General features: G+C 40.3%; 1 protein-coding gene across 6 annotated transcripts; it reads left to right on the top strand.

Annotated features, from left to right (window-relative positions):
• Positions 1–323: 323 nt before the first annotated feature.
• aldh9a1.S (aldehyde dehydrogenase 9 family member A1 S homeolog) lies at positions 324–27,022 on the top strand. Of its 6 annotated transcripts, NM_001086073.1 has the most exons (13): positions 8,028–8,040; positions 9,019–9,106; positions 10,307–10,495; positions 12,671–12,816; positions 13,391–13,520; positions 14,985–15,119; positions 15,453–15,649; positions 16,364–16,504; positions 18,178–18,366; positions 19,384–19,471; positions 20,846–20,987; positions 23,435–23,547; positions 26,840–27,022. In NM_001086073.1, the coding sequence occupies exons 3-13, from the start codon at positions 10,315–10,317 to the stop codon at positions 26,932–26,934; spliced, it is 1,557 nt and encodes a 518-aa protein (NP_001079542.1). In that variant the 5' UTR covers positions 8,028–8,040; positions 9,019–9,106; positions 10,307–10,314; the 3' UTR covers positions 26,935–27,022. The 6 variants fall into 6 exon arrangements, with proteins under 6 accessions (XP_041447080.1, XP_018114833.1, XP_018114834.1 ...); XM_041591146.1 differs by lacking the exons at positions 8,028–8,040; positions 9,019–9,106 and adding an exon at positions 324–411 and having other exon boundaries at positions 26,840–27,018; XM_018259344.2 differs by lacking the exons at positions 8,028–8,040; positions 9,019–9,106 and adding an exon at positions 2,939–3,016 and having other exon boundaries at positions 26,840–27,018.
• The last annotated feature ends 699 nt before the right edge of the window (positions 27,023–27,721 follow it).

The following is a 27,721-nucleotide window of genomic DNA, read 5'->3' as shown; positions in this document are numbered from 1 at the left end:
TGGAAACATGTTGGATGAGGACCAAATCATGACTCCATTGTGGTCCTCACCCACCTGCATTTTGAAATGCCCAATAGATATCTGCCTTATTTTCTGTTTCTCTGCTAGAGGGACCAAATCAACAGATTTTATCAGCCTGATCGAATTTTTAACTATGTGTTTGACCATGGAGACTTGGTGGCACGGAAGGAATAACCAGTGAGTGTTTAGGGGCATAGGTTAACTTATCAGTTAGTTGGATCTGATGAATAGAGAATTTGCGCCGGCCAATAGTAATGAAGGATGCAACACACTCCCAGCCCTGGGTGGATAATTAGCTAGGTGCTTACAGAACTGCCTGGGACTTGTGCAACTCGGGCTGCTGCAAGGACAGGTACAGTCAAGATTTTACTGCAGAAACTGTCCATGAAGGTAAACATTCAATCATTAATGCTTTTTAAATAATAAAGGTTAACAGTATTGATCAGTTGCACGTCCCAGGTGAGTGAAAAGGCATACTTCATTGCAGTTGGCAACATTTGGCAAGTAGAGAGGTATTGGGCTCGTCACACAAGCCTTGCCTATACAAGAAAGCACATCCTCCAAAAATGCATAGGTACATGGCAAGCGGCTAGCAAAAGTTGTCCAGCTAATTCATGGTCAGACTAAAATGCAGATTAAGATTCACCCCATATGTGAGAATTCTTAAATTTCTTGCATTTTTTGGCTAGAACATTCATTTCTCTAATTTATGCTTAAAGGGATACTGTCATGGGAAAACATTTTTTCAAAATCGTTTAATAGTGCTAATCCAGCAGAATTCTGCACTGAAATCCGTTTCTCAAAAGAGCAAACAATTATGTTTAATTTTGAAATCTGACATGAGGCTAGACATATTGTCAATTTCCCAGGAGCTCCCAGTCATGTGACTTTTGATCTGATAAACTTCAGTCCCTCTTTACTGCTGTACTGCAAGTTGGAGTGATATCACCCCTCCCTTTCCCCCCAGCAGCCTAACAACAGAACAGTGGGAAGGTAACCAGATAACCTCTCCCTAACACAAGATAACAGCTGCCTGGTAGATCTAAGAACAGTACTCAGTAGTAAAAATCCAGGTCCCACTGAGACACCTTCAGTTACATTAGGAGAAACAACAACCTGCCAGAAAGCAGTTCCATCCTAAAGTGCTGGCTCTTTCAGAAAGCACATGACCAGGCAAAATGACCTGAGATGGCTGCCTACACACCAATATTACAACTTAAAAAATAATTACATTTTATATTGTAGAGTGAATTATTTGCAGTGTAAACAGTGTAATTTTGAAATAAAAACGACATCATAAAAACTATGACAGAATCACTGTAGGTATATCAAGCTCTTAGTTTGCGGAGAAAACTGATCATAACTTACATGACATTTGACAAGTTTCCACTTAATATTGTGTCTAGGCTGTGCCTCCAGTACAAGAAATTCTGTTATGGCACACAATGTACTGACTGAGGTTTCTGCTCACATTGGCTTTTGGCTCAGATGAGCTGATAAAGAGCAGATGTGATGTCTTGTGTAACATTCCCCATGCTTTAGAGCAGCTGAATTACAGACTATTATTGTAGCACCCATACGCCTGAGAACTCATGACTCCTCGTGGTGCAGGACTGAGCTTGTTTACAGTTGGTATTCTGTGGAAAATGGATAAAGCTCCAATGTAGGAATTAGCCATATCTGCATTCCTGTAAAAAGAAATGTACTACAAAATTCATCTGCTGTTTGGTAGCAGGATGTACAGCAAGAGAGCCCTTTCCCCAGGGGTGTTCCAGATAAGGGATCTTTCCTATCTAAATCTACTAAATAATCATTTAAACATGAAATAATACACCCAATAGGATTGTTCTGCCTCCAATAAGGATAAATTATATCTTAGTTGGGATCAAGTACAAGGTACTGTTTTATTATTACAGAGAAAAAGGAAATCATTTAAAAAAAATAGAATTATTTTATTAAAATTGAGTCTATGGGAGATGGCCTTCCTGTAATGCGGAGCTTTCTGGGTAACAGGTTTCTGGATAACAGATTACATACGTGTACAGGGATAAGCAGACATGTGAGCCTTCTAGGTGAACTCCTCTATCTTCCAATACACTTCTTTATGTAAATGGTTAAATTTAACCAAATAAGTGCCCATTTAGTATTGAGTAGAGAAAAATAATAGTAAGTGAGTGTACAGTATGGGTGTCACTGGGCGTATGTAATTTCAGTAGCCAGACACTTCAGTGTAAAAAATTGTGCTTTATTTTTAAAGGACAAGGAAAGTCTAAAATAGAATAAGGCTAGAAATGCTGTATTTTGTATACTAAATATAAGCATGAACTTACTGCACCACAATGCTTAATCAAACATGATTTATGTTTTCAAAGTTGGCCACAGGGGGTTGTCATCTTGTTAAACATCTTTGCAAGACTAAGACTGTGCACATGCTCAGTGTGGTCTGGGCTGCTTAGGGATCATCATAAACAAAGCTGCTTGAGTTCTGCATGGCTGGGAAGTAAGGCGGGGGCTCCCCCTGCTGTTCATAAGTATGATTGTTTCCCTGCTCAGCAGTTAGGGACCGTCTGACAATTCCTATCCACAGCAGTAAATGAAGGGGGAATGTCACTGCATAGTCAGGTTTCTTATAAAAACGGTACACATTTTTTAATTAAAGTATATTAGAGATAGGTTTCTTTTTAATTACAGAAAGAAAAAATGGGATTTTATTTTTTTGCCTTTCCTTGTCCTTTAAGCAAATGCAGAAATCAATGTGTGCAAAAATGCAGTATACTTTCACCAGCGGTCAGCAGTACCCATGCATGCACACACCTGAGCTCCAGAACAACCACTCACAAAGGCTTAACACAGACTCCTAATGATTTCAGTCTGCAGCTTTTTATAGCTTCCAGACTGCTCTATGCTGACACCATGTGATCAGCATCTACCCTATAAATATTCATTAGGAGAAGCTGCCCACCTCTTCAGGAAGTGGCTTCTCTGAGAGCTCTAGGTAAGTGCTTCATGAAACTTTGTGCAATCAATTGCACTATTGTATATAAAAGTAGTAATGAACATTACTAATGTAGTAATGAACATAACTTTCAATATACAATTGTTTTAGCACCATTTACATATACTGTCAGCACAGCTGAACTACAAAGTATTTACATAAATTATACACATAGCTATTTACACAGTTTACTGCTCAGCAATTAACATTAACAAAAAAAAAACCAAATTCATCCCATCACAATGGGGACTACAGATTATACTGTTATGGACCAGCCAATGTTTTTTTTTCTGCTTCATTGCTATATACCTAAATATGTAAATATAAGCCCTTAGGCTATACTTTAAAAGCACCTGGGCGTTACCGCCTTATCTTTGCTCAGTATGCTGGCTAGTCTGGCTGAGTGAGTTCCAACAGGGAAGAGTGCAGATGTTTGCATACATACATACCATACGGTATGCTCACAGACGCATGGGGGTTGACGTGCCAGACCAGGTGGGAGGCTGATTCATTCAGGAAATCTAGTGGCTAGTAGTGGGGTGCGAGCTCACTCTAGGAGTGAAAGATAGAGAAGTTAGTTAGCAAGGACAACCTGTTGTCCCGATGAGGAATGAGTAGATTGGGGTAGAACCCCTGAGGTGATTGTGCACCAGTTAGGAAATTAAGAACATCCCGGTGCAAGTTAGAAGGAACCTATGGGAGCTGCAGTGAGACAGCCAGGAGAAGCTTGTGTGCTGTATGTGGACACTACAAAGAAAGGAAAGCCCAGAGAGAGTAAGGAGGTGGGTCTGTGAAATGGCTATTTGCACTTTGCTAGCTTTCATCCACATGACAGTAACACTGAGGCTTCGGGAGAGGAATGCTGTGTGTGAGAATAGTAGATAAACTTTAGAGAAGTGTTCATTGTATAACTAATATGCTTGAGTTGGGCAACCAGTCTGTAACTTGCCTCCCTGCAAGAAAAAGCTTTGAATAAATGTCTCCCCTGACTCATCACATTTCTGTGTACTACTTCTTCTACTAAAGGCTGTGTATGTGCCCATGACTCTAACTCATGTCTATCAGTCATGGGTAGCAACTATACATGCTCATAACATTTGGGCAATCACAAACTGCATATAATACACAAAAGCCATGAATATCCTGTAAATTATATCCTTATAAACGGTGAGTTCTGATGTCATCAGTTATAAACGGTGAGTTCTGATGTCATTTCTGTCACATGACTCATTGAAATTTGTGTATTATAATAAATAAAGTACCCCCAGTTGCAAAATATGAGGATATTAGAAGTTACCTCGGAGTTCCATGACATGTATAAAAACACTCGGCCTTCGGCCTCGTGTTTTTATATGGTCATGAAACTCCTCGGTATCTTATAATATCCTTATATTTTACAAGAGGGGGTACTTTATTCACTATATAATAAATATCATTGGAGAATGTGGGGGTTTTTTACTATCTTTTTTTTTTCTCCTATCAAGGTTATAGATATATAAAAATCATTCAGCCATAGTTCCAGCCAGGGTCACCATAAAGGGGATACTTCAGTGAGGGACCCCATTACAGTGGGGGGGGGGGGGGAAAGAGAAACAAAAGTGTGACTTGTGGATTGTGCTAGGGCTTGGGGCTTGCATTGAGTGGGTTGGGTTTGGGCACATTGCAGTAGGGATTTGGCACAATGGGGAATGGCTGGGGCAGACCAGGGCCACTGTTTGTGAGCAGAGCATTTATTTCACTGGACCTATTTTACTTTATTGGCAGGGCCCAGCTGCATTCCGTGGCGTAATTACCGGGGGTGCGATTGGGCCAGGGCCCGCACCCCCTCAGGGCCCCCCGGCAGCTCACGTGTCGCGGATTCCGGGTGTACGGAGGGGGGCGGGGGGCCCGGCGGCACGTCCCGCGCCAGGGCCCGCCCCCTCTAGTTATGTTGCTGGCTGCATTATTAAACTCATCTTGCTTTTACTACCACTTATGATGCCTGCTTGTATCTATAACATAAGTACTATTAATTTCTATCATATCATACGATTTTCTTGAACACTTTATTGCATGATTTGCTTTAATTATTAAGATTTCATATAGCCATGTATAATGGTACAACTGTCTGCCTTTGTGATGTCAAACTAAGACAGGCTTATAATGGCCTGTATAGCCAGTACATATCACTTACAGACAGTACATATCAGTACAACAAAATGGGTAAATAGAACCCTTAAAGGGGACCTGTTAACCTAAGAAATAATCCCATATTCTTTTCTATCATGTTAGTAAATAAACTTTGCTCTCACTATATGTATTTTTAAAATTTTGTTTCCTTTGTCTTGTAATTCACAATCATTGGAAGCAGGCAGCTGTCATTTTGTGAAAAGGCAAGTTGTGTATCACCCCCAAATCTTGTGTATGCCCCAGAATGGGATTGCTAATGCCCATGCATGGTACCTTACACAATTAGAGTGTGAGGAGGGAGGGGGAATGTGGGGAGTGCAGTGACATCTAGGAAGTACTGAATGTAAAGTGAAAGTAAGTGACTGCCTGAGGAATAGAGGAGGGGTAGGTAATCCAGTATATGATTGTAACTGAAACTTTTAGAAAAGGTATGGATGTTTTAAAGAAAAAAAGAATTTGGGTTTCATGTATAATTTGCACAAGACATTCATTATACAGCTTTTTAATGTGTAGGTGACAGGTCCACTTTAATCAGAATTTTCTGCAGTTGATTGGTCTGCATCCAGTGGCATTTACTAGTTTGCCAAGGGCATACGACTGTCGTTATCGAACAATGTACGTTGCGTCTTCATCCGACAGTCATGTCGGATGCACGCATCGACAATGTCCGACACTTCCGATTACTTACCTTAGATTCGGCGCATCCGTCACCTGCAAGTCATGCTTTGGAACGGACGGTATTGCACTTAAAATCGACCATGGAGTTCTACCCATACTTCCCAATTGCATGTTGCACCTATACTTACAGCTCACTTGAACCTAATGAATCTCATACTCATGTTGTTTATGATGCAGTATGCATTGAGAGTGATGGCCAGGGTCAGACTGGGCTCCCTAACATACCCCGGTGGTGTGGGGGCCCCTGAGGCGGCAATCATGGTGGGCTTCAGACTCCAAGTCTGACACTGGTGATGGTGTCTGCATTCATACTGAGAATGAAAACCAGTGCCACAGCCAGCATGCAATTTACCAGTGCACAAGCTAAACAGGATCTTCACACAGTATTTTGTGGAATTGTGTGTTCTGTGCATGGCTAACTCAGCCACAACTTCACCATGCTGTAGGTTATACCACATGTTAATCAGAGCCATACACATTTACTGGAATACAGTGTAGGAGTGTAAACACTTTTCTATGCTCTTATGTGTTTTGGTGGGGTGTTGCTGCTAGGGCCTGAGGTGGAGGTAGGCCTCAGTATAGGAAAAGCAATTGTGAGTTCAGAAACTGAAATAGGTCACTATAGGAACAGATAGGATCAAGAAAGTTTGTGAGCAGGTAAGGCTCCAACTAGGAGATTAGTGACTGCGCTGACAAGGTTTGCCAGGTTAGGGACTCAAGTGGTCCGGTTCAGATCCTTGGAGCGTGGGACAGCGAGATTTGCCTTCAATGATTGATTTAGGCAGGCAATGTGAACCAATGAGAAAGCTGACTAACAAAAGGCTCAGAGTATCCGTGTGTAATTAGTTTGTCTAAATGACCTGCTGCCACTACTTGTGTAGTTTAACATCTGAGCATGCACCTTGAATATGTCAAGTGATTGACCATTGAGAATTGTACAACCAGTTCAATATATCGTCTGGCTGTTTTAAAGAACCACTGACGCCCAAAGCTTATTTGATCAAGAGTGAATATTGTGTGCTTATAGCAGAGTGTTAATCCCTTCCTCCATACCATAAACTGGGGCCCCACCTGACAGTTGCTACTGGGAGTTGGACCCCCTGCCCTGGTTCTGGAAGGCCACAAAGGCTGTGCCTAGAGCAGCAAAGTTTTAGGGACGGGATGCCCCCCTGCCGCATCTTAAGGAGCACTGGGTGCTCCGGTACATAAGAGCTTGCTTGCGTGTGCAATTGGGTTTTGCATTAAGAAGCCGGCACTAGGACCATGTGTAGGGTTGCCGCCTTTTGATAAAATTTCCACTGGCTGGTGGAGGGGGCGGGAACAAAAGGGTGGACTGTGACATCAAAGGGGGTGGGGCCACAGCGCACAATTGGATGGGGCTGGTCGTGATGTCAAAGGGGGGGGGAGGTCATGGTGCGCGATTGACCAGAAGCCGGCAGCAAAAAGGTGAGTTTTGACCATCCTGTGGGCAGGCCATGGGCTTTTGTTAGGTGTATTACAAATTTACCGGCAGCTACATTCACGTTAAACATGGCACATGTTTTACCGGCTAGGTGGCAACCCTAACCATGCAGCCACGGGAGGAGGTGCGAGAGTGCGCAAAGCATCCGGCACTGCCTGGGGGTGGGGTTATATCACTCCAACTTGAAGTTAAGAGTGACTGAAGTTTATCAGAGCACAAGTCACATGATTGGGGGCAGCTGGGAAACTGATAAAGCCCCATGTCAGATTTCAAAATTAAATATAAAAAAATGTGTTTTCTCTTTTGAGATACGGATTTCAGTGCAGAATTCTGCTGGAACAGCACTATTAACTGATGTTTTTTTTAAAAAAAAAAAAATGACAGCATGACAGTATCCCTTTAAGGGAATCTGCTTAAGATCTACAGCCTCGCTAAGTTTCTGTGAATAGGGCTCGGATGGGACGCTGCTGGGTTTGGAAATGTCGCAGTTTGAGGAAAAAACACATTTACATTGGGACAAAGCAGCAGATAAAGTTCGAAAGAAGGAAACTGTCGTCGTGATCGTCACACTGAGGGGAGGCTGAGCAGGAGGAAAGGGGGCGTGGGAAAGCGAAAAGGGCGTGGCCGTTGTATCTCTAATACCCTGTCCGACCGGTCTGAGGGGCAAGATCCGGTGGAAGCTGCGCAGAGCGGTGGGCTTCGCTAGTGGCTCATGGTATTTGCTGGGGCGGGGGTCGCTTATACGGTCACAGCTTGGCCTGGAGCTGGCCTGGGAGGCTTGTTGTGCCGGGGCTGCAGAGTCGCACTGTCATTCTCTGTCGCACTGTGTCACTCTCTTACCCTGAAGTGCTGTGACTGCTGTGCCACCGTGTGGCCCTCCAGCTATTGCTGCAAGTTTAGGCGCACACCTAACAGCTGGGGGGCACACAGTGTGCAGGTGCTATAAGAGAAACTGGTGCTCTAACTGCACTTACAGGGGATTGTATGTAATCTATTGTGCATGCCTACTCATACCTCCCAACATTTTGGAAGTAAAAAGAGGGACAAAAATATTTTTTCCACACGTAGCGCAGCAATTTTTTGACCACACCCTTTCTGTGACCACGCCCCCTAATTACCATGTTTGTTTTACAAAATTTGGCAGGTTATGAAAGTTTGAAAATATTTCTCCTTATCTAAACTGTGTTTTTGTGTCTCAAAATTGTTACAAAGTATCTTATTTGCAGCTGTTAGCTGTTCTGGGCTCTCTGCTAAAAGCCAATTAAGTGAGAAACTTTGTTTCTTTTTCTGGCTGAGAAAAGAGGGACTTTCCAGTACAAATGAGGGACTGCGGGTTGAGCTGTCAAAAGAGGGACTGTCCCTCTGAAAAAGGGACAGTTGGGAGGTATGCCTACTGGAGATTATTTGCTAATAACCATTATGTCAACAATATAAAACATAACATTGAGCATTTACTGCAGTCTAGAGGATTCTTTTATAATGGCAATGAAGGAGTGTTGTAGTTGTGCAGTGGTACATTTTATACATCTGCTTCATCATTCCCTTTGCAACTGCCTGAAATGCTTGTGACAAGAATGAATAGGATGTAACTGTCATTATGTAGTTAGTTTCCTTCTCTTGGCTCCCCAAACATGATCTGATAAAACCTCTACAACAATTCACCTAAACGCCTTTGATTTTATTGTCTGCCAAGGTCTCTGTTTCTGCCGAGTCTGAAAAGGACCAGACAACTACCAGTGCCAACTGTCGGCGTGATCTTCTCCTAGATTGGAAGCTCTTTGGTATTGTTTTTGGATTGCAAGCTCTGCGGTGCAGTTTGCATGTTGTCTCATACATTGTGTCTGTAGCTCTTATAGGCTGCATGCTATTTTTGTTGTTTTCGGGTTTGACTACTGAAGCCCATTTTTACAGGCTTGTATTTGGTTATATCTATATGGATATTCTGTAAAGTCACTTTGCTGTGTTTCTAGGAGTGTGTAGGAAATCAGCATTCCACCCTTTAGGTTGCTCCACCCCAGACTGCCTTGGGTGATCCCTACAATTTGTGACCCTGTGCTTTTAAGGGTTGCAGTGGGGATTAAAGCAGGTCATATGGTTGTGTGTTTGCTATCTTCATCTACAAACACATCCCAAAGGGCGTCTCACTAACTGCCATCTCACCCCTCCCCTGACAAGTCCCAATGTGCAACAGGGTCCCTATTCTGTAACCTGTGTGGAGCATGGAGCTGCACCCTGTAGTTGGTATTCATTTTTGCTGATGTTCCCTTCCTCTGTGCATGACTTTTTTTATTTGACGTATCCTTTAAAGGGGGTTGTTCTTTTAGTATGACGTAAAGAGTGGTATTCTGAGACAATTTGCAATTTCATTTTTTATTAATTGTGTTGTTTTGAGTTATTTAGCTTTTATTCAGCAGCTCTCCAGTTCGCAGTTTTAGCAGTCTGGTTGCTAGGGTCCAAACCCTAGAAATCATGCACTGATTTGAGAGAAAGACTGGGATATGAATAGGAGAGGCCTGAATAGAGAGACAAGCAATAAAAATTAACAATAACTATACATTTTAGATGCGGTCAGTAAGAAAGCAAAAAACAAAAATGTAGGGATGCACCGTATCCTGGATTCGGTTTGAGATTCGGCCTTTTTCAGCAGGATTCAGCGGAATCCTCGTATCTGGCCAATCTGAATCCTAATTTGCATATGTAGACTATGGGAAGGTAAATCACATGACTTTTCATCACCAAACAAGGAAGTGAAAACATTTTTCACACTTTCTCCTTTCCCGCCCTAATTTGCATATGCAAATTAGGATTCGCCCGAATCTCAAATAGTGCATTCGCTACCTAAATATGAATCTGCAAACTATAAAATCTAAATGACATGCTAAGAAACAGTACACTACTAATAGAAAGTAAGTTTACATTATCCCAGAATGAAACCTGATTAACACTGATGTGCCCTTTAATATCATTTTCAAATTTTCCAGATCTCTGAATGAGTCTCCTGCGAGCTGGACCAATTTTGAATTTGCTGGTGCCCAACCTTCGATTTGCCATGAGCCGTTCATTGACCACCGGGACTTTCCAGAACACACAACCCCTAAACTACCGTGGGGGTAGTCGTGTGCAGCCAATCGACTCAGTAGGGGAGGAAAAAGCATATGAACCTGCAACAGGTAAGTGACTAGAACCCTCTCTGTGCTGAAAAAAGTGTTGGAAGGTGAACAATCCCTTTAAAGGGCAGCGTATTACTAAGATATTGAGCCTTGTGTTTTTCTACTTCTTCACATCTGAACTGTGTGTCCCACTCTCAATAATGCTCATCACCTAATTTTCAAATCACTGTAATCAGTTTGGCTGTGTCTGTGATGGATTGCAAGGGCTGTGTGTGCTTATCTTATGACTGGAAAGCAGACTGAACTCTTTGAACCCAACCCATGCCCTCATAGGCATACAATCACCAGAATTGTTGCCTATTGCTTTTAAACCCCATGATAGGGATTGGATTCAGTTCCACAGTTTGCCCTGAGTGAGTGGTAAATAATTCTGTGTTTGTTTTTGAAGCACAACCATAATAAATATAGATAGATAGATAGATACAAATATATAGATAGATAAATACAAGAGTCCTCTGCACTCAACCCATTATCAATATATTTAAAACAGAGACATTGTGTGCATACTGCTACTAAAAATGCCTTACCCTTTAAACATAGCAGGGATTGTTTGTCCATATATTGCAATATATTTAAGCTGGGCAACTACGTCAAAGTTATTCCTTATCTGGCCAGTCCTACACTCAATTTTCAGCAAACAAAATAGATAGATATAATTATAATCTATCTATATCTTAGGCTCATGACACATATAGCATATTCTTTGTTTGAGTAGAGACTAAACGCAAATGTACAGTTTGTCATTAATACAAATCATATCTCATATCACTCGCTGCATACATAATTCTGGAATAGAAATCTCCTATCTTCTAGGCCTAGAGCATATGTTGCCAATAATTCGTTTAACTGTAAAAAAAATTGATTCCATCTGTGATTTTACTGTTCCTTTACAGTTGAGGCTGGAGATTAGCAGATCACAAAAAAATTATCCCCCCCCCCAACAATTTTGCCATAGTTAAAATGACTGAAGCAGTGGGCAGAAATGATACATAGTGCTCTGTAAAGCTGTACATATATCTATGAGGTTCTTTTGCTGCTGCTGCTAAACACTAGGTCCTTGAAGTGGTGAATATGGAGGGTTGAAAAGTCAGCTGTGTAAAGTATTTGTGCAGGGAGGGGGCATGGAAGACTAGAAGGGTAGGGTGCCAAAGGGCTTTGGTGGGAGGGGAGGGGGGATTATGCCAGGGCTTCAGATGCCCTTTAGCACCAGCTAAAATATATTAAAGTTGATTTTAGGATAAACATCCTCTTTGAAGTGAGTTGCATAATTCCTTTCTACTGGTTCTTGCCAGCGATTGCACATTTATCTATTGTATGTTTTCCATCACTGTCTGCATTTCAAGGTTCCCTGATATGAGTTGTGTGTAGCAAGGCAGTACTTGGGAAGGGGCCAGAGTGATCATTTATTGGGCTGACTTAACACTATGAGCACCAGCTCATTTTCTCCATGCTGCATGCTGCCAGTAAACACAAAGCATATCACAGATTAAAGAGTAACCTGTAAGTGTAAATGCTGTAGTGTTGGGAGTCAAGTCTATAACTGCTGACACCCTCAAATTTACATGAGCAAAAATTCAAGCAGCCAACAAATAAATAGTTGCTTATGGAAAAATGCCTTATTTAGCCACATATACAACTTAAGTGTTCCATTTCACATTCACGCTAACTGCAAAAGTAAATAAAGAAGCTGGGTGAATGGAAGATTGTTCCAGTGTGTCGTGGATTCATGAATTAGCATTGGCATGTCCGGTGGCAATGTACAGCAGAAGTTGCTTGGGAAGGAAATGCAGCATTTTGTAGGATGATTTTGTTAGGCAAGATTATTTAGGTAGACAGCCGCAAACTGGAAAGATCACACAAGTTGCTGAAGAAATGAGGGGCAATTAATAGCTTGTGGGTAGGGTCTTTTGAAAATTACATATCTCTGTACATTCTGCCACCTTCTGTGTGCAATTACATTGGAATTATGAAAGAGACTGCACTGTGGGTAAAAAACATGGAGACTTGCATCTAAAGTTGTGCTTTGTGCTTTTCACTTCGTAAATGAGCCCTTATATGTCTTGGGAATTATTATAGACTTTATCTTATGTGTTCTGTGAATTCGGTACACACTACTGTGGATCAGAGGTAGAAATTGATGAAGATCTAATGACCTTCTTGTTTACTCTGCTACAGGTCGTGTTATTACAACGTTTGCTTGCTCTGGGGAGAAGGAGGTAAATGAAGCCATTCAAAGTGCCAGGTCTGCCTTCAAAATATGGAGCCAGAAGTCTGGTATGGAGCGAAGCCGAGTCTTGTTAGAGGCTGCTCGTATCATCAGGGTAAGAGGGAGAGACTCTTAATTACAGGGACACTGGGGAAAAATTGTATCATTATCCATCTCATGGCTCTCTGGCAAGTGTAGATCCCACATTGGCCAATATATTATTTCTGTGAAGAGATTATTTGTTTTATACTTTGTCATAATATGAGGGAACAAGTGGCAATGAACTGGTGGAAAAATATAGTCAAATATAGGCAAAAAGGTGCCATTACCTTTTCAGATCTAAGCCATGAGAAGCTAATAAAGGCTTTTTACATACATATTCCTCAATGGTGCTGTCTTCTACATTTTTGATATTTGGAGCTGGTAAAAGTGGACACTGTGTATAGTGTACCTGCATTTTTGGAAGTTGAAAAAGTTTGGTGAGTGCTGGCTACTTGTTTTTCTATAAGTAACTTATGCATAATAATTCTGGACTATACTACTTGCACTATGCAGTATATTTATGTATGAAGTTGTAATGGAGACCTCCACCCAATATTAATATCAATAAAAGGATGCTGGTAACAAGCTGGAGTACAATGTAATTGGGGTCCAGGTATTTGACAGGTCTTTGCCACATTACTTGACAGGAGCGCAGTGAGGAAATTGCTGCAATGGAAACTATAAATAATGGGAAGTCTATCTTTGAAGCCAGAGTGGACGTGGAGATATCATGGCAGACCCTAGAGTACTACGCAGGACATGCTGGGGCCATGGCAGGTAAATACTTTCATTGGCTATGGTTCTGTGGGCTTGTGGTGAATAGACTGCTATATATGTCACTTTGCAGGTTAAAAGTCTTGGAGTCTTTTAAATATGTCAAAGTATAATATGTACTTAAATAATTTTTTAGCACAGTATGAGAGCTATATTGTGAGTCAATTTGCATTTGGTTTTTATTATTTGTTGTTTGAGTTATTTAGCTTTTTATTCAGCAGCTCTCCAGTTTGCCGTTTTGGCTATCTGGTTGCTAGGGTCCAAATCACCTTAGCAACCAGGAACTGATTTGAATAAGAAACTGCAATATGAATAGGAGAGGAGCCTAAATAGAAAGGTGAGTAATAAAAATTGGCAATGACAATAATTTGTAGCCTTACAGAGCATTTGTTTTTTTAAATGGGGTCAGTGACCGCCATTTGAAAGCTGGAAAGAAGAAGGCAAATAATTCAAAAACTATAAAAAATTAAGTCCAATTGAAGAGTTGCTTAGAATGAGCCATTCTATAACATACAAAAAGAAAAGTTAACTTAAAGGTGAACCACCCCTTTAAGTATGGTATGTTTGGTACCAAAATCCCTCTATATTCCATATTTACTGGGCAGAAATACAATCCTATGAGTTAAGCTTTAAATCTCCTTTGCTCAGGAGGTTGTGATATGGAAGTGACTTTCTGCTGCTGAATGTATAGTCTGAATTATGAGTGAGAATATAGTCACTGGACTGATACATGCACAAATCTGCTGTAACAATAGTACTTGTGCACCAGCCTTAGCTAAACTGGTATTATGCGCTGTCCTGTATAAGGAGCCCTGGGCTACAGTACAGCCCTTTTAGTTATAACACAAGACCTATTTCACAGGGCACATTTAATACAAGGGCTCAATGCAAAACCAGGCACAAAGATCCATTTTTTTTCTTTTTTTTTTTTTTTAATTTTGTTTTGCCTACAAGGAACTGTGCACTGCCACTTCCACTCACAAGTGTGACTCTTTGAATTGCCCGAATCAAACTCAGTTTTGCCCATCTGTGTAAGAAGAACTATAGGATATACATCCCCTGGCACATCTCTTCCTTGCATGCCTTTTCACTGACTGGTGCTCTGGAGCGTTGTCCTTTGTACTTCGGTTTAATGCTCCCTTACGCTTCAGTCGGAGCCGTGTGCCAGATTAAAGGCAGTCAAGGATCTTTGACCTGTAGAGCGAGCTAGTAACTATTATAATGTAAATCTAAAACCCAGGGACTGTGCTGAACCCCTTCTAGGTACTTGTTAATGTTTGACACAAGAGATCTTTACATTAGAGCTAATGTCTGCCCTTTTTAATTAACAAAAATGTAAATATATGGCACTTTTGCAATAGTGCAAACTACTTTGTTCCACAGTATCATGCACATCTTATTTCAGACAGCTGTTATGTGGTGTGGCACTGTAACATTATTTATTGTACTATGTTTTTCTCACTTCAGGTCAACATGTACAGCTCGCAGGGGGGTCTTTTGCCTATACTAGACGTGAACCCCTGGGAGTGTGTGTGGGGATTGGAGCTTGGAATTACCCTTTCCAAATTGCATGTTGGAAAGCAGGACCTGCCTTGGCATGTGGTATGTACACTAAACTGCATGTACTGTCGTGTAGCTGTATAGCTTATTTATATTATAAAGAATTGTAGAAATAAGTAGTGCAAAGAAAGTGTTAGTTTAAGCATTTGCTTCCCTCCATTATCAGTTGGCAGTGTGTTGATGTTTTATGGCTAGGTCCTCCCCTATTATTTTATTTACTATTTTTCATTAGAAAGTCTGAGCCTTCCAAATTTTAAATGCAGATAATATAAACCTCTGTACTTGACTTGTGTTTTAATATAAAATTGCTGATCTTTTGTACAGGTAAGTGTTCTGTTGTCATTTGTCTTTTGATTATATTTTTCTGTGTTATAGGTAACGCCATGGTGTATAAGCCATCCCCCTTCACTCCTGTGTCTGTAGTCCTGCTAGCTGAGATCTTTGCAGAGGCCGGAGTTCCCACTGGACTTTTTAATGTTGTGCAGGGGGGAGCAGCAACAGGGGAATTCCTTTGCAAGCACCCTGATGTGGCCAAGGTGTCATTCACTGGCAGTGTCCCTACTGGCTCCAAGGTGACTAACTCACCACATTTTCATGCATAGCTGTGGAATTTTTTCTAAATCAAAATGCATCAGTTAATCGTGCTGATCCAGCAGAATTCTGCACTGAAATTTGTTTCTCAAAAGAGCAAACAGATTTTTTTATATTTAATTTTAAAATTGGACATGGGGCTAGACACATTGTCAGTTTCCCAGCTGTCTCCAGTCATGTGACTTGTGCTCTGATAAAGCCAGTTACTTTTTACTGCTGTACTGCAACTTGGAGCGATATCACACTCCTCCTCCCCCCCCAAAGCAGCCTAACAGAACAATGGAAAGGTAAACAGATAGCAGCTACCTAAGACAAGATAACAACTGCCTGATTGATCTAAAAACTGCACTCAATAATATAATACAGGTCCCACTGCGACACATTCAGTTACATTGAGTAGAATTAACAACAGCCTGCCAGAAAGCAGTTCCATCCTAAAGCTCTGGCTCTTTCTGAAAGCACATGGCCAGGCAAATGACCTGAGATGGCTGCCTACACACCAATATTAAAACTTGCTGGTTCAGGAATGAAATTTTATATTGTTGAGTGAATTATTTGCAGTGTAAACAGTGTAATTTAGAAATAAAAACAACACCATAAAAACATCATAAAAATCATGACAGAGTCCCTTTAAATGCCGTTTTAGTTGTCCCAATCCTGTGGGGAAGAATGTTAAATGCTGTTCTTTGTCCTAGATCATGGAGATGGCAGCTAAATCCATCAAGCCTGTGACCCTAGAGTTGGGAGGGAAGTCTCCTCTTATTATCTTTTCAGACAGTGACCTGGAGAATGCTGTGAATGGGGCAATGATGGCAAATTTCCTTACCCAGGGCCAGGTAACTATCTGCTCTTTTTACTGTGGTAGGTAGCTATACTCCCATTAGTCAGTCGGTTTAAAGGAACAGTAACATCAAAAAATAAATGTTTTAAAGCAATAAAAATATAATGCTATGTGGCCGTGCACAGGTAAATCTGCTGTGTTTGCTTTAGCAACACTACTATAGTTATATAAATAAACTGCTGTGTAGCAATGGGGGCAATCTTTCAAATGAGAAAAGTCTTGGTTTACACAGCAGATAGCAGATAAGCTCTGTAGAACAAAATGGTGTTATCTGTTATCCACTATTTTACATGTGCCATATAGCCTTTTTTTATTTTATTTTTTAGATTTCCTCGATTGCTAAATAGCAGCTTGTCTATATTAACTATAGTAGTGTTTCTGAAACAGATCAGTTTTACCAGTGCAGGGCAACACTACATTATATTTTCATTACTTTAAAACACTTTTTTACATTTTTTGGTGTTACTGTCTATCTGGTCCTTATTCTGTGGCAGATCATTATGAACCCCCATTGGTCAGTGACAGGAAGTATGTGGCTTACACAATTGCGCATTGGCATGCAATGTGTACATTTTATAGCTGCCCTGTTTTATAGGCATAGGCTGGTCCTCCTGTCTGCCATCTGTATAATAATTGCTGGAGTTGCAATTTACAGCAGGAGGGCTGACATGTTTCCACTTTATCCCTTTAAGTTTTACTGTTCTGTGCTATTCCCCAAAACACTGCAATTGGAGCAGGCCTTTGGGATAAGAAAAATAATTTTGGTGGTAAAGGCCTTATACTTGAGAAACCCCCTCATTTGCTTTGTGTAAAGAAGCTATATAGAGGGAAAGTATACTTGTGTACAGGTCTCTTATCAGAAGGATTATATTAATCACTTGCAGCTTATCCTAGCCAGATGAATCCATTTGACATCCAACACTGCATTTGGAATTTGTAGAATAGTTTGCAATTTTTTTTAAGTTGATCTATGAAGGGAGTGTGAGCCCATAGATAACAGCAGCAGTGTTTGCACTTAAATGATACTCTCCAACAGTCCCTTGAAAGCTCAAACACATTCCATAGAAGGAATGCAACAGTGTTCAGCATAAAAATAAAAACTGGGTAAATAGGCTGTGCAAAATAAAAAATGTTTCTAATATAGTTAGTTAGCCAAAAATTTAATGTATAAAGGCTGGAGTGACTGGATGGGTAACAGAACGGAACACTACTTCCTGCTTTTCAGCTCTCTTGGTTTCCACTGATTGGTTACCAGGCAGTAACCAACCAGAGACTTGTGAGACATCAAAATGGGTCATAACTGTTGCTTTTAAATCTGAGCTGAATGCTGAGGATCAATTGCAAACTCACTGACCAGTTATGTCCCACGTGGCCCCCCTTAAAGAGCTGGTAAAGCAGGAAGTAGTGTTCTGTTCTGTTATGTTAGACATCCAGTCACTCCAGCCTTTATACATTACATTTTTACACTGAACTGTACATTTAAGGGCCCTGGTTCATTGTCCTGACCAACAGGAAAGCCATCTTTTGTCATTGATTCATTCCTTGGCCAAAAGCACAGCTTTAAATGTAAATGCTCTTAATCAAGTCATGCACAGTGCTAGTGGATCAGTGTGTATCTGTCCCATGTATAGTACTTTCTCCTCAGTAATGCGATTCTGCTCCTTCCAGGTGTGCTGCAATGGGACACGTGTCTTTGTCCAGCGTGATATTTTAGAAAAGTTCACAGAAGAGGTCGTAAAAAAGGTGAAGAAAATTAAAATTGGAGATCCACTCTTGGAGGACACCAGAATGGGGCCTCTAATTAATCAGATCCAGCTGGACAGAGTATTTGGCTTCCTTAAATCCGCTCGACAACAGGTAATGTTTTGCACCAGTTGATGTTACAAACGATGATTAGTAGAGAGGTTCCATAAGACCCATAAACCCTAAGTCACATTCATACCTCCCCTCTCTGCTACAGGTATGGAACCTGCTATACAGAATTCTCGGGACCTGGGTTTTCCAGATAAGGGATCTTTCCGTATTTTGCACCTATGTGTACTAAAATATCAGTTGAATAATAAATAATCCCTATAACATTGTTTTGCCTCCAATAAGGAGTATTTCTGTCTTGGTTAGGATGAAGTACAAGGTACTGTTTTATTATAAAAGAAAAAAAAGGAAATTATTTTTAAAACTGAGAATTATTTGATTAAAATGGAGTCTATGGGAGATGGCCTGCCTGTAATTCGGAGCTTCTGGATAACAGGTTTCCAGATAACGGATCCCATACCTGTAGTGCATTGCGCTACTTACTGTAGATTGCAAGTTGCACTTACAAATACAGTTATTGATTTAGGAAAGTCGCCGACGGGGAGATTTGTCGACCGCGATAAAAGTGTGCGATTGTGGGCGTCAAATCTCCTGACAATACCTCTCCATTGAAAATAAAAGAAATCACCAGTGTTAAAACCAACGCATCACTTCACTCTTCCGAAGTTGCCTCTGGAGGAAACTTCGGGAGATTTCAAGATATGTAGGTTTTACCGCTGGCAACTTCAGTTATTTTCGGGGTATTTGTCGCCTGCAGTTGTACATAAATAATTGCGGGTGACAAATTTCCCTGTCGGCCACTGCCTTTAACGGGATAGAGAAATGACAAGCAGCAGATGAAAGTGTTTAATAGGGTTGAGGCTTTTTGAGGCAATCTGAACACTGCAAATGATGAATTTGTGCTGACTATATGAAATAAAAGCCTAATAGAAATGAAATAGGCATTATTTTAGCAAAGGTTTAAATTGGATGGTTGAGTCTATGACACGCACACTAAAACTCTTTATGGTGTAAATGGCTGACATTTCTGCATATTTATTTCTGATGTCCCCTCTATTTTAGGGAGCCAAATTCCTGACTGGTGGGGAGCCCTACACCCCAGAAGACCCTAAATTGAAGGGAGGATTTTTTATGACCCCCTGCGTTTTAGGTAATGTGCTGCCACTGTTCTTCCCCCCCCCCCCCCTAGTCTTTTCTTTAAGAATCATTACCAAAAAGGGTATTTGTGCCCATTTCTTATGGAGGGTTTCACCTGTTATTCAGTCACCAGAGGGAGTATTTCATCTTATTGTATCCTATTAACATATTTTAGTAGTGGTTTATTTTTAGCTGAAGAATACAGTTTTTAGTTTTGGGGATTTGCAATCATGGGCAAAAATATTGGCACACTTTTATTGGCACTTTTTTATTTTCCAAATAACCACCAGTTTTGCCAGAAAGTTGTAGTATGAATATATGTGTGCGCGAAAAAAGGCAGAGAACTGGGTAGATGAGACAGAAAATTGTAATTAAGCATGTCCATCTCAAGGCTGCAAGTCCCTCTTCTGAGACTACATCATAAAAATCATGACCGAATCCCTATAATGTTCTTGTGTGTTCAGTGTTATCCAAGTAGTCCATAGCACTGTAGCCACTGCTGCTGATCTGGAAGCAAATCCTTTTTAATACTGTTTGATTTGTGGTGAAAGAACCCTTATAAATTACTACACAGGTTCAAGCTGTCCTACAGGCACATGGTTCTACCATTTCAATTCACTCAATCTGTTACCAACTCCGTGAACAAAAGGTTCTTGACAGATGAGACCCAGAAAGACCCCACTTGTCACATAGAAACGTAAAGTCTGACTGAAGTTAACCAAAACAAACTTGAGCAAACCAAAATCCTGTCCTGTGAACAGTGGAGATGAAATATCATTTAAAGCATAACATCTCTACAGGAAAAGATGAAGCCTTCCAAGATGCCTACAGTTATTTATGGAGGAGGTTTGCTGGTGGTTTGGGGTTTATTTACTGCTCTTGGAACTTGGAGACTTTGAGCCTGTGCATGGAGTCATGAAATCAGGAGATTAAATACAAAACTCTGCAATGTTCTGAAATTGCAAGTAACGAGTCCAGTCTAAATCCCATTGAACACTTGTGGTGTGAGCTATAAACTGCAGCTGGAAGATTGCACCCTATAAATCTGGGAGAACTGGTTCCATCATCTTAAATGTGAAACAAGATGCTATAGAAACATGGTTCTGTCAACTTATCACTTTCAGTAGAATAATTTATTTTAAAGCAGTTAGTGATTTCTTATTAAAAGTGCAAAGGTTCAATTTTTTTTGCTCATGATTGTATACATTTTAGTTGTGCTTTGCAATACATGGCTGACCCTGTAGCACCCAATTTCTTGACTTTATTCCCCAGATGTTGATGAATTACAGCAGTAGGAGGGAGTGATTGAGCTCAGTGCATGTCTGTAGTGATTGACCTCTGGGATAAATTCATGATTTCTATCTGTAAATATACTTGTTGTGTTCAGGAGGCTGCACGGACGACATGACTTGTGTTAAGGAAGAAATTTTTGGTCCTGTGATGTCAATCCTTCCCTTTGATAGCGAGGAAGAGGTTTTGGCGAGGGCCAATGATACCACGTATGGCTTGGCAGGAGGAGTCTTCACCAGGTAGGTAACCTGCTGTTTTATAATGGGATGTTTTTTTGATATAAGACTTTTATCTTTGTTGTGGTCTGTCCACTTAACACAATTTTTAGGCCATTAGTGATTGTTTGTAGGGAGCACTAAATACTTCCTGTAAAACCTTGGGGTTGGAGGGAGCAGGGATGGTAAGGGTTAAGGCTCATGGGGCTACTGGGCTACTTTAGTTGGCGCAGAGGGAAGGAAGCTTATTGGTGGGACAAGAGAAGTTCAACAACCCAGGGGTTAAAAACAGGCACGGTACACAGGGCTCTTAACTTTCTAGCCTGCCAGCTGGTGAAGGAGAATTCTGTTAAATGGCAGAGTTTGGTATATTTACGGTGGCCTGCTGTGAGGCTGTCTAGTTCTTCCGAAGGAATTAAAGTTACAACATACTGAATGCTAATTTTAAAATGATAGTGTATGATTAAATAAGGAAAGTGGCCTGGCACCACCTAATTTATCAGCTCAGTCTCATTATTTCTTATCAAGGTCAGCTTGGTTGATATGACCTATTAACCCCATGTGTTTTGTATCTTCTCCCCCTAAATCTTTATTTTTTTTTTAAAAAAAAATAATTTTCCTGTCCTTGCAGACAATTGCATGTTCACTCTATATTATCCAAAGTGCTTGCTGTCTTTGTTACGTTATGTTTTTAAAATCTAAAACTCCTGAATAGTCAGTTACACAATGATTGGACAAGCAGTTTCTTAAAGGGATACTGTCATGGGAAAAAAAAAATCTTTCAAAATGAATCAGTTAATAGTGCTACTCCAGCAGAATTCTGCACTGAAATCCATTTCTCAAAAGAGCAAACAGATTTTGTTATATTCAATTTTGAAATCTGACATGGGGCTAGACATTTTGTCAATTTCCCAGCTGCCCCTGGTCATGTGACTTGTGCCTGCACTTTAGGAGAGAAATGCTTTCTGGCAGGCTGCTGTTTTTCCTTCTCAATGTAACTGAATGTGTCTCAGTGGGACATGGGTTTTTACTATTGAGTGCTGTTCTTAGATCTACCAGGCAGCTGTTATCTTGTGTTAGGGAGCTGTTATCTGGTTACCTTCCCATTGTTCTTTTGTTAGGCTGCTGGGGGGGAAAAGGGAGGGGGTGATAACACTCCAACTTGCAGTAAAGAGTGATTGAAGTTTATCAGAGCACAAGTCACATGACTTGGGGCTAGGGATGTAGCGAACTGCCGTTTATGTGTTCGCGAACGCCGTTCGCGAACACCGGCAAAAAATGCGAACAGTTCGCGAACTTCGAACACCCGCAAAATCGTTCAATTCGAACGATCGAAGGATTTTAATCGTTCGATCGAACGATTTTCATTTGAATCGAACGATCGAAGCCATTCTATCGAATGATTTCATTCAATCGAATGGCTTCGATCGTTCGATTCGAACGAAAATCCTTCGATTTTAGCGGTCGAAGGAATCGAATGGTCGAACGATTTTTGTTCGAATCGAACGCGAACTCATATTGGCGAACGTCGCGCGACGTTCGAGAACATTCGGCGGACGCGAACAGTCGAAGTTCGCGCGAACTAGTTCGCCGGCGAACAGTTCGCTACATCCCTACTTGGGGCAGCTGGGAAATTGACAATATGTCTAGTCCCATGTCAGATTTCAAAATTGAATATAAAAAAATCTGTTTGCTCTTTTGAGAAATGGATTTCAGTGCAGAATTCTGCTGGAGCAGCACTACTAACTGATTCATTTTGAAAGATTTTTTTTTTTCCCATGACGGTATCCCTTTAAAGAGGCAGTATACACTTAAAACATCTAAAATTGTAAATAAAATAAATATTGTTAATATTATATTGCTTATTGTTTTCTTTTTATTCTCTAAAGCTCTAATTTGAAGGTTTGGCTATTTTCAATTATCTTAATCCCCTTCTCTTTTTATAAACAGAGCTCCATATCTACCTTTAAACAAATTAACCTTATCTAAGCAGCAGTTTTTAATCTGCTCATTATCAGGGGCTTCTCTGTAGACTGGAAATTTGTTTTATCAGCTCCTCTTGGGATCAGGATTGACAGATCTAAAGTGAAACTGGCTTTATATTCTTATTTAGTGCCAGATATGACAAAAACATAGACATTTCTTTATTAAAACAATAGGCAAAATTTATGTTTGCCACGTCATATTCATTGAGCTCACATTGAAGCTGTTCCTTTAACAAATAATTAGCTTGTATGCTGTGCAGAAAGTGGTCTGAACGGGTAAAAAACCTGCAGGAAAAATAGACGTGTCCTTATTGTTTAAATGATAGGCTGTAATGATGCTTCAAACGAATCCCTTTGATGTGTGCCAAGCTTACTAAGGGATTTGAAGTATTGGGGTCTGAGTTGGGCAATTACTTTGCACTTTTGCAAGCTGCATTGTTTGTTGCATTGTATCTGGATCCAAACCCCTGTCTCTCTACTCCCCAGGGACATTCAGCGGGCACACAGAGTGGTGGCTGCATTGCAAGCTGGCATGTGCTTCATTAACAACTACAATGTGAGCCCAGTGGAGCTGCCCTTTGGAGGATACAAAAAGTCTGGTAGGTACAAAGAAATTGGTTAAACGTGGGAATATAGAGAAGTCATTATGTTCTGCATGCCACACACTGTTTGCACTTTATAGCTTCCAGTCTTAGGTTTTAATGGAAAGGTATGATTTCCCATTGAAATATCCGTGTTTGCCTCTATTCTATTGCGCTGGGTTTGTGCACACCCTCAACTTTCTCCTAGTGGGGGTCCTGTCATTACGGACAGATATTGCATTTGAATGCAGGTACAGTATGTTTTCCTTTTATACTGGAATTACTGTAAATAATACATGGAACCCAAGTGATATCATATTGAGTCATGCTATGCTGTGGCAGGCATTTTGAGAGTTAAAGTTATCCATATTGGCTCACTATTTGATTAATATTTCTAATATTCAATTTGAAATTTAAATTTTTCACCTTATGTCCTTCTAAAGCGGGGGGAGTCACCGACTCCAGCTGTTCGCATTGATACAATAGTTGCTAATATTCCACAGATGCTGCTGAGAAATGTAGCAACTAATGTAGTAAATTGTAACAGTTCAGAATCTGCACCAGGATCACCGAGCTGTCAGACTAGAACACCAGAGACAGGAACAATAAACTTGAACCTTAAAGGAGAACTAAAGCTTAAATGAGACATATAGGATAAATAAAAAAAAAAATAATTTTGTAGGCAATTATAACTAATATATGATGTTTCTTTTACATGGTGCTTAAAATAAATATTATATTTAAAAATAGCCCCTTTATTGGAGCTCCCTATAGATGTTCACTGGTCCCTGTTTCAAATGAGGAGTGGGCTTGTCCTAACGGTCCCTGCCAGAAGCACAATAGGAGGGGGGCAGCCAATCACAGCCCTGCAATCACAAAGACAGGCTTCAGTTCCCTATCAGGTCCTGCTAGCTGCTGATTGGTTCCTGTCCTACAGTGCAGTGAGCTGAGAGCCACCGGCTCCCCTGCACAGCCTGGGAATTCAGGGAGCAGGAAGTAGAAGAGAAGGGAGTGAGTATTAGGGTTTTTGCAGAGATATTCAGTAAATCAGCCTGAAACACTACTTTTTTTTTAAGCACAATTATTCTATATCTAAATGAGTATAACACACTGGTACATTTTTAGTTTTACACAAAATGTTTCCGTTAACTAAAGAAGTAGCTAGAAATGTTGTACATTATATTTTGGGCTTCTGTACCAGCCCAAGGCAACCACAGCCCTTTAGCAGTAAATATCTGTGTCTCCAAAGATGCCCCAGTGGCTCCCCATGTTATTTTCTGCTGATTCACTGCACATGCTCTGTGCTGCTGTCACTTACTGAGCTAAGGGACCCACTCACAATATACAGTACAAAGAAGAATAGAAATGTAACAGTAGAAGGCTGTTTAGTAATTAATACAAATAACCAGTGCAACGAGCATCAGAATTTAATAATGAGCCCTGTAGCCTCAGCTTATATTACAGGCCAGCCTTATTTTCTGCTTGATAATTTGCCCCCTAAAAAAAATGACCCCTAAGCTTAGCTTCTCAACAGCTGCTCAGAACCCACTGCGCATGAGTGTCGCAGACACTTTCCAAGATGGTGACCCCCTGTGACAAGTCTGAAGTCCTGGATCATTGTTGCTATTGAGATGCTGAAACTTTAGGCTGGTGCACTAAGTTCAATATATGTAAAATTTAATTTTAGCCACATTTATTTTTAGGGTTTAGTTCTCCTTTAATTTTTGGAAAAATGGTAAGAAATAAAACATGGAAAGCAGTTGAAAAAAGTATTTTTCTGGTGAACAAATCTGTGAACAAATTAAGGTGAACAATCCCTTTAAATAAAATGACTTGCTGCAGCTTTTGAGTGTCTTGTAAACATATAAAACTTTCCATAGGGCTCTTACATGTAGGCGTTATTTTTGCGTTTAACACGCACAAACGCATTTGCTAAATTACTCCATTATATTTATCCCATTTACGTTTCAGTGCGTTTGTTTAGACGCAGCATATTGTATTATGTTGCGCGTGATGCACGTTCAGCTTTTAAAAGAATAGACTGTTGCACTGGGAACGCACTTCGTTGTGTACGCAATTATGTCTTTTTTTCTAGCTCAGCGTGCGAAAAAAAAAATCGCCTGTGTGTAAGAGACCTTACTGATGGATGGGCCTAACAATGGGATTAAATCCCTTTTCCACTAAGCAGTGTGGCCTCTCTGGGACTGCTTGTTGAGATTTATTTCAGGATTACCCATCATTTTCTTGCTAGAGACAAAGATTCTTTATCATTGGCAGATTTATGACCTGCTGTTTCACAGATTCTCAATCATGTGACCTGGAATCTCTGCATAGATTTAGCGGTCTATTAAAGGAAAAGGAAAGGCAAAAAAATAATCCCATTTTAACTTTCTTTAATGAAAAAGAAACCTCTTATTAATTAAAAAATGTGTACCGTACTGTATGCAGTGAAATTCTCCCTTCATTTACTGCTGTGGATAGGAATTGTCAGATGGTCCCTAACTGCTGAGCAGGGAAACAATCATACATATGAACAGCAGGGGGAGGCCCCGTGTTACTTCCCAGCCATGCAGAACTCAAGCAGCTTTGTTTATGATGATCCCTAAGCAGCCCAGACTACACTGAGCATGTGCACAGTCTTAGTCTTGTAAAGATGTTTAACACAATTACAAGATGACAGCCCCCTGTGGCCAAATTTGAAAGCATAAATTATTTGTTTGATTAGGCTTGTGGTGCAGTAAGTTCATGTTTATATTTAGTATACAAAATACAGTATTTCTAGCCTTAGTCTATTTTAGACTTTCCTTGTCCTTTAACCAAATGGCTGATAAAACAATAAATTAATTAACATGGTTCATTTATTTGATAACAAAATGTAAGGTATTATGCCCAATTTTAACTATAACTCGAATATCCAGCAAAAAAACTATTCTCTCCAAGACACTGTCATGCCTTCTTACATTGTAGCTAATAAAACCAATCAAATGTTTGAGATCCCCTGTATGTGTTTGAATGGGACAAAATCCTACAGCATTGCACTGATGGACTGAGATTATAAAATGCCATCAAGGTTTAGGTAGTAAGTTAAAGAGCACGTAAAATTGTAGGGTAAACTATCCCTGTAATGTTTTTTTGCAGATTTAAACTCCAGTAAAACACACACACGGAATAAACTTTTTACTCCTCTTAATAAACAGACACAAATAGCACTCCTCCTGCATTGTACTGATGGACTGAGATGATAAAATACCCTCAAGATTTATATAGTAAGTTAAAGAGCGCATTCTAATCTACATCTCTGTGCTTACAGGCTTTGGACGGGAGAATGGACAGGCGGCCATGGAGCATTACTCCCAGCTCAAGACAGTCTGTGTGGAGATGGGGAATGTTGAGTCGGTTTTTTAGGTGGAATAATACATGGCTGAAGTACCCATGTACAGTGAAAATGTTTCATGGTTGACAACTTTCTATAAAGCTTTTTATGCTAAATCTTCAAGCTTTGTCTTTTTCTATAATTTAGGATCGTAAGAAAACCTTTGCCTGTGATTTAAATTGTACCTACCTTAAAGCACGTATGAGGGCAGTCGTGCTAAAACACCCAGGGTCATGAAGCATCCAACAGCTTATGTGAACTATAAGGTTCCACTGAACATGCATTATGAATCAAGCTTTATTTGTACAAAGTACAGGTATTCAGTATCTCAGAACATGGGCTAAAAACCCCAATTGGCTGGTTTTGCTTCCAAAAAGGATTAATTATATCTTATTTTGGATCAAGTACAAGGTACTGTTTTGTTATTAGAGTAAAAGGTAATTTTTAAAAATTTTGATTATTTGGATAAATGGATTCTATGGGAGATGGCCATTCCGTAATTGAGCTTTCTGGATAACTGATCCCATACCTGTACTAGACTTGTTGGCCAGAATACATCAAGGCAATTTGTTGAAAGAAGGGGACCCAATTAAAGGTTTAGCTGCCTTTTTGTAGGATGTTGGTATAGATATGGTTAACTTTGTTGGCTTAGTTAATGCCATAAAGTTGCAGGTTGTCCCTAAACATCTGTTTGCAGTGCTTGAAGCCTAACATTGACCCAAGTTGGATGTAGAAACTGGTATGGAGACTGGCTCTTTAATAGAAGGGTTACTCCCATTCTGCTCATAATCAATATTCTACATACAGTATCTCTAAATC

The sequence above is a fragment of the Xenopus laevis genome, chromosome 4S (genome assembly GCF_017654675.1).
Source record: "Xenopus laevis strain J_2021 chromosome 4S, Xenopus_laevis_v10.1, whole genome shotgun sequence".
Taxonomy (NCBI): domain Eukaryota; kingdom Metazoa; phylum Chordata; class Amphibia; order Anura; family Pipidae; genus Xenopus; species Xenopus laevis.
This window is presented reverse-complemented; position numbering and strand designations above follow the sequence as displayed.